General features: G+C 37.0%; 1 protein-coding gene across 1 annotated transcript; it reads right to left on the reverse strand.

Annotated features, from left to right (window-relative positions):
- Window positions 1-1804: 1804 nt before the first annotated feature.
- Window positions 1805-5157, reverse strand: LOC109002651 (putative E3 ubiquitin-protein ligase XBAT31). Its single transcript, XM_018980498.2, has 8 exons — window positions 4743-5157; window positions 4506-4565; window positions 4270-4341; window positions 4063-4184; window positions 3828-3968; window positions 3638-3745; window positions 2966-3233; window positions 1805-2564 (listed from the first exon to the last, which is right to left on the reverse strand). Exons 1-8 carry the CDS (start codon window positions 4920-4922, stop codon window positions 2172-2174), a joined length of 1344 nt encoding a protein of 447 aa, XP_018836043.1. The 5' UTR covers window positions 4923-5157; the 3' UTR covers window positions 1805-2171.
- Window positions 5158-7811: the final 2654 nt, after the last annotated feature.

Below are 7811 nucleotides of genomic sequence, written 5' to 3' on the forward strand. Positions count from 1 at the left end.
AAATAATTACACAATAATTATAAACTAACTACAGCAACTATTATTTTTCGTCTTAATATACCTCCCTCCGACTTTAATTTGTTTCTGTTGCCGTTAAAACTTTATCTGACGTGAACAAAAGCGTCGAAGATGCAATTATTTTTCCTGTTTTGCCCGACTGCCACATGTATTTGTTCTAGGTGTAGGCCCCGATCCCCATAACACCCACGTGTCTTGTACCTGACCCGTAAAATACGGTGTACTCCATGGGACCCACCTGATCAGACATACATAATACATTCCAATTATTCATGAAGGGTGGGACCCACAGGACATTTCTTTCAAACAAAGTGGCTACATCGGAAGGAATGGATGAGAGATAGGCAAGAGAGTCAAATCAAATCAAAAAAATCCGTAACTACTCCTCCTCATATTGCCATACCCAACGTTGCCCATGCTGATGCATATACAAAGACAAAAGGCCAACCCCCACACCAAGTTTGGTGGGCCTCTCATTACTTTCTACACACTCTTAGGCCCAACCTCCAGTCCACGTGTCAGCTTCATATCTTATCATTTTATCTTAAATAATATTATATACAAATTTATGATATAAAAATTTCTATTTTTTATCATTATCTTTTATTTCCATTTTTTTTCCCCACCTTCTATAATGGATATTTTTTAAGACCCACCATCATTTTTGGCATCTCTTACTCTATTATACAAATACAACCTTAACATTTCAATAGAGGTGCTATCTGCACCATACACTAGGGCTGGGCTCCGACTCCGACAGAGTTGGAGTGCTCGTTTTCGACCTCCGACTCCGACAAGAGTCGGAGCCAAATTGGAGCTTCGACTCCGACTCCGAACTGGAGTCGGAGTTCGACTCCGATCGGAGGTCGGAGCTCCGACCTCTTATCGGAACTCCGATATAAGATCGGAGCTCGACGTGGCGCTCGAGCGGAACTCTTCCAGAGAGTTTCGCTCGACTTCCGCTCGACGTGTAGCTCGAGCGAACCTCTCTGGAAGAGGTTCGCTCGACTTCCGCTCGACGTGTCGCTCGAGCGAACCGCTCGACTTCCGCTCGACATGTCGCTCGAGCCAATGTTCAATACAACGTGTGCTCGACTTGCTCTCGACACCTCGCTCGAGCGCAAGTGTTCAATAAAAAAAATTTCGGAGTTGGAATCGGAGCTTCTTGGAGCTCCGACTCCGACTCCGAATAGATATTCGGAGCTACTCCGAATTCCAATGACTCCGACGAAGTCGGAGTCGGAGTCGGAGTCGAAGCGGAGTCGGATAGAGTCAGAATTTTTGAAATTTTGCACACTCCTACTATACACACTCTCTCCCCATCCCGCACCCTGCGGGATGAAGGTTTTCAACCCCGCCCCCTGCTCAACCTAATAATCCATTAGGTCTATAAATTTTTTTTCTCTTTAAAATTTTTTTAACCCAAAATTATAATATAATTTAATTATAAGTTGTATTAAAAAAGAATATAAACTTATTAGATGTTGATCTAGGAGGTCAAGACAATCTATTAAATTGAATTCAATTTCAAATTTTTAACAAATTGTATATATCTAATTATTTATATAAACATAAAAAAATATTTTTTATTATAAATATAAAAGGGTGAGAAGTAGGATGCAGGGCAGGGCCCAATCAAGGTCAGCATTGAGGACCCCTAGCAGGTGGGCTACCCCGCCCCGCATGGAGGACCCCTAGCAGGACGGGCGAGGGCAAGGTAGCAAGGGCGGACCCCGCTGCCCAACCCTACATTTCAGAAGGAAGAGCTCTCAAATATCCCAAGGAGTAGCCATTTAAGAATGTAAAATTTTACTCCAAAGAAAAGAATATCTCGGTTTTTTTTCTACAAATTCAGGCATCTAGAAGACCCTAAAAAATCATCAATACTTCTTCAGTCTCAAGGAAACAACTATTACAACATAACCCCAACGACCAAGCTTTACCAACCCAAACTTCAACCACCGTCCTTGCTTATTTCTCAAATCTACATAATAGGAGATAGATTTCTATCTATACTTTTTAAATGGGTAGATCCAGCACTTATGGTCATGGCATTTTCATCATTTTGCTCTTCCCTTTTACCATTAGACAGTCTCTGTATCTTGATGGTCAAAATGACATGACATTTTTCGATTGCCAAATTCCACCAACCATCAAGGTTTATCCACCCACTCATTTTCAGCGGCAATCCGTCCAGAGCTACGGCCGCCCATCTTTCCAAATGAAGCGGCTAGGCCCTTGAAGCTGCTACTTCCTTCACTGAGGTTTTGGGACCTCCTTGACCTTCTTAACTTGCAAGAACTCATATCACCACTATTGCAATCGGAGTCGTCACAGTCTTTTATATCTACTGCAACCACCAGCCTGGAGATGGTGCTTCGGCAAAATGGGCAAACTGGCGGGGTTAGGCACGCTGTGGTCGGGTTGGGTTTATTGTGGCAGCAAAGTGCTAATGTGCAATGTGCACACATTTGGTGGCCACAATCTTGGACTTCAATTGTGCACACCTGCTCAAAGCATATGGAGCATAGCTCAGTATCACTGACCTGCATATGATTGCCCCAATGAATATGTCAGTTTCAGATTTGCAGCAATCAGTTTCTCTAGTTAACAGAATGAATAAATCTAACAGAATAGCATTAGAAGATATGTATCTTAATAAAGAACATGGCAAGAACAGAATAATAGCAGTTTACCATCTAATAGTTGGGACAAGACCCAAAACTGAGAAGGTTTTTTAAATTTTTCCTAAAATTGTTCCCATTTTACAAGTCTTTTTTTATACTAACTGTCGTGGCGGGCTTCCACATCAATGTGAAAATAAACAAGATTACAAATAAAATCTTTCTTTCTAAAATGAAACTCACATCTCAGACATTCTGATTCAGCCATTAAAGAAAATCAAAATTTCATTAAGCACATCTGCAAGAAGTGAAAGAAAACTAGCCTCAGAAATGTTGTCCTCCACGCCATCAGAATGAGATGGAGATGGAGATGGAGATGGAAGGGAGTATGCAGTGCCCTTTAAAACTGTCTTCTCCCTCTCCCTGTTTGCCGCCATCAAGGCTTGTTCTAACAGATCTTTTGCTTCCTGATTAAGCTCACCAATGAACTTCAAAGGTGACGGCCAGACAAGAGGCTCCGCAGACGAAGGATTCAGCAAGGCTGCACATACACCATGCTTGCGCTTCAAAGCAACTACATATGGTATTCTCCTGCAAGCAAATAATAAAACAAATAGTTCACGGTTGTCAGAAGAAAGAAAAAACACAATTCGTTGGAATTAATCAACAGAATGGACTGCTAAATGGATATATAAATGAAAGTGCTAACCATTGTGAGAGCATTCGTGCCCCATACCCATGGGCCACTTCACTTCATGGGATTAACTTAAGGATCTTTCTTAAAAGCTAACATCTCCAACTGGCCCTATTAACCAGGCCAGATTTGCAGATTATATTAACAGGATCATACAAGATAAACCACGAATTATTTTCCCATGAAATATGTTAAAATTAGCTGATATGAGGAATCCAAGCATGTTATTCAACTTGCAGCACATTCGATTGAGAACATAATTACGTTTCGGTTTTAAGCCTAAAAGAAAACTATATCATACCCAGATGCATCTCTTTGAAGACGATCCGCGCCCCATGCTAACAATGCACGGATGCAATCCAGAGATCCGCCTCTGGCAGCCAGATGAAGAGGAGTACTTCCCGGGGAGCTGTTGACAGCAATATATCAATCCAAAAAACAAAAGAATATCATGAGTCAATACCAAACAAATTAATCACTGGAAATATTACCCGTATCCGCCGGTTGAAGCACAAACAAGAGCACCATTGTTTAGGAGAATATGTACACAATCAGGCCGTCTTTGACGGGCTGCTAAATGCAGAGGTGTTGCTCCCCTACTATCTCTAATATTCACAAACCGTGCAAACCCCCTGCAATCGAATCACCATAGATATCAGTATCGAATAATCGTAAGCCATATAACTCCAGAGAGCGCGCGAGATCGATGCGGGGAAAGAAACTAACCAAGAAACAGCAACGGTACTAGATTGAGCAGCAGAAAGAATTGCTTGAAGGCAATCGGCATGACCGTAGTAAGCAGCATAGTGCAAGCAGGTTCTTCCGTAAAGGGAATCAAACATCAATATCTGATAACAAGATTACCCACTTCAATTTTCAGATTCAAATAAATAGAAGAGAAATCTGAATTATAAAGCTGGAAACTTTACAGACATTTGCTCCAGCTTCGAGAAGCCTTTTGACGCATGAGATCTTGCCGCCCATTGCAGCTAACATTAGCGGAGTCTGCAACATTTCAAACCAATAGATCAATACCACAACTAGTGGACCCACGAATGAAGAGACACTAACCTCGCGATCAATCATTCTGAACCAAGAAGAGACATCACATTCATACCACGATAGAATGTCAAGAAAATATAAATTTTTTAGTGAATACACACTCGTACCTGCTTTTGACGATTCAACACGTCTGGATTCACAGATCGCTCCAAAAGCATGGACAGAATCTGCAACGTACTCAAAACGCCGAAACACGCATTAATAAATACCCAAAAATCAATCGGAAAAATTTTTTAAAAAAAAAGCGCAGAAATTTCATCATAATGTCAAAGAACCCATAGTCAGACCCCAAAAAGGTCGATCGAAGAACAAGAAAATAAGTCTTGAAACAGAAGAGCACCCACCTCGACCTGGGCATTGGCAGCGGCTATGTGAAGCACAGAGTGGTGATCATAGACAGTGGCGTGGTGCAAGAGAGCCGGGTCTCTCTCCAGCAGATCCTCCACAGTTTTCAAGTCCCCAACTTGTACCGCCCTGAAGAGCCCCTGCTCGTTACTCGCCGCGCAGCTTAATCCCTGACCCATCTCCCTCCCTCGCTCTCACAATCTACACAAGTACAGGGCACTTCACGGACGGTCCCCGGAGAGGGGCTCTAACTCTAACCAACGCCACCTTCCTCCAGCGGTGGAGGCCTCGCCCTCACATTTATAAACCCCGTAATCAGAGAGAAACTCCAGTCTCGGAGAATAGAGAGAGGAAGCGGGAGAGGGCAGGGTAGGGCAGCTGACCGTGTCAGTGAGGGGGCAGTAGATGGGACTGAAGTTGGGCAGGAGTCAGATCATTATCGGGCAGTTTTAAGATTCCGCGTACAGAAACAGTAGACCTCACCTCACTGTGTCTGTAGAGTCGTAGATCACGACTACAAATGATTCCCCTTTGTTTTGTCTCGGCCCCAGTTTTCGCGGCCACAACCCTTTGATTATTCGTAGTTATTATTCTTGACAAATCTCAGCCGTCAAATTTGTTGTTTTACTGTAGAACAAAAGGAAATACCAAGGGCATAAAAAGAAAAAAGAAAAGAAAAGAAAGAACATTGTTAGACACGTATGAAGAATGATATATCATAAAATTGTTCAGCCAATTATATTGCATTTCTCTACCGTATTAGCGTATCAAGAGCATGATTGGACATTTAGGTACAGTTTTAACAGTTTAACCAAAAATATAAAATATTATTATAATATTATTTTTAATACTATTACTATTTTAAAATTTTAAAATTTTAAAATGATAAATTATTTATTAAAACTTATATAAAAATTTAAAAAAATTATAATGATAAATTGAGAAGAACGTTAAAAGTTTAATAAAATATTATTAGAATACTATTATTTAATATTATTATTATTTTTTAATTTGAAAAAGTTTAGTGGTTTATTATATTTTGTATGAAAATTTAGAAAAATTATAATGATGAGACGAGTTGAGATAAAATATTTTTACCATCCAAACAAAGACTTACGATACTTTTCGTAATTTTAAATAAAAATATTTTATTATTTTTTAAAAAATAGAGTAAAATTTTAATTTAAGATATCATTTTAAATTTTATTTTAAAAAAGGAGAGTAAAATTTTACTATCATTTTAAAATATCATTTTAATTTAATTTTTTAATATTATTTTTACTTTAAGATTTGTAAACGGTGTATTGATTTTTTTGTTTGAGTAATGATTAAGTAATAATTATATAAGAATTTTTTAAAGAGAAATGATAGTATGCCGTATTATTTTTCTCCCTCGCTTTGACTGTTCATATTTTTTTTAAAAAATCTAAATAGTTAAGAAATTGACTATTAGTGTATTGATATATTTTTTACTTTTTAAAAATTTTTAACAAATGTGAGAAAGAAAAAGAAAATAAAAAATACGATTTCCACTAAGGACACGCCCAATAGTCAAAGTTGAGCGGCATAGTAGTAAAAACCTTTTGTAAATTTAAAATTAAAAAATATTTTTTATTTGAGTTATATTGGAACAATAAATTATGAGAAATTTTGCAATTACGTGTGTGTCTAAACAAGTCCTAAGTCTCCCATATTTAAAAATAAATAAATAAAAAATAAATTTAAAAACTATATGGATGAATTTATATTTTAATAATAAATCGCACTTATTTTAAAAAAGTAATATGCGGACTTGTGTATCATTATATAAAAAATTACTTCGTGCTTTTAAGAAAACTCTTAAAACTACTACTGTTTTATTATTTAATTCATATCGCATTTATAATATACAATTTATTAAAATGTAACCACCAGGAATATATAAAAATATACTATCAAGAGGAATATTATATACAATATTAGAGTGTTCAGTCTCCACATATTCACTTCAAATAGTGTACGAGCGAATCGCACACTGACACCTGGACAGAATAGAAGATTATTCTGACGACTAGTTAAACAACAGAAACTAGAGATTGAGATTGAGATTGAGAAAAAATACAAATAGAGATAAACTCTAAGATTAGAGTTTTACTAATAAAATAAATCAATTATTTTCTAAAGTCCACATGTCAGACTTAAATAGCTAACGAAAAAAATGAAAAAATCATAATAAAAACCACATAATAGAATATGAAATAAGATAACTATAGTTAAAATCTAACCCAAAAATCTTAAATAAAATCATTACTAAAGATAATAATTGCCATAAAAGAAAATTAATAAAAAATGGAAGAGTTAATTAAAATTGATAATTGGGAGGTAAAAACAACTGATTTTAGGGTTGACAAAGGGCCTACTAGGCGGAAGCATGGTGACAACGACATGCACACCGAAGAGATCTTTCTGGATTGTGGTTATATACGCGATTCTGATACTTGTATCTAAAATTATAGTTACAAAACGGATGTCGCCACTTCTAGTCGTCCAACAAGAGATAAGTCTCATCATCCAACTGAGAGATAAGTCTCCACGCCCAACCAAGATATACGTCTCATCACTAAAATCTTTGTCTCTTTCTGCCAGTTTTGCGCTGGTCTACCTTCTCGAATAGTACAGTACTTTTAACGTCACATCTATCGATTGAGCCTCATATACCTCAAATTCAGACTCAAATCCCCCCGCATCACATACTCTAGAATGACAAATAACATTTCTCTAATATCAAATATAACATTTATGATTTGATGAAAAACTTGTCCTAGCCACTTGACTTACTCAAGCTATTTGAATAGTAATGATTGATATATTCTTAGAGTGTGCAAGTTTTATGTGAGTCTATTATTAAAAAACTAATTTTTTTATGTGAATCTAAAATTTATACACTATTTTCAAAAAGAGTGTGCAAACCTTTCACACTTGTACATCTTAAAATTATAAATATTATTTCTCTTATTTAAATTTATTTAATGCATTAAATATGCAGTGTTCATGGAAAGAAAATCAGATGATATGACAATTAATGATGT

This window comes from Juglans regia, chromosome 5 (assembly GCF_001411555.2).
Source record: "Juglans regia cultivar Chandler chromosome 5, Walnut 2.0, whole genome shotgun sequence".
Lineage (NCBI taxonomy): Eukaryota > Viridiplantae > Streptophyta > Magnoliopsida > Fagales > Juglandaceae > Juglans > Juglans regia.

What these genes read in the sequence shown, in the direction of transcription:
- LOC109002651 (XM_018980498.2), bottom strand. Translation starts at nt 4,922, where the DNA reads ATGGGTCAGGGATTAAGCTGCGCGGCGAGTAACGAGCAGGGGCTCTTC. An exon ending in CTGCCAATGCCCAGGTCGAG is followed by an intron (nt 4,566 to 4,742) that starts GTGGGTGCTCTT and finishes AGTACGTTGCAG; the next exon opens with ATTCTGTCCATGCTTTTGGA. An exon ending in TTCTCGAAGCTGGAGCAAAT is followed by an intron (nt 4,185 to 4,269) that starts GTCTGTAAAGTT and finishes TCTTGTTATCAG; the next exon opens with ATATTGATGTTTGATTCCCT.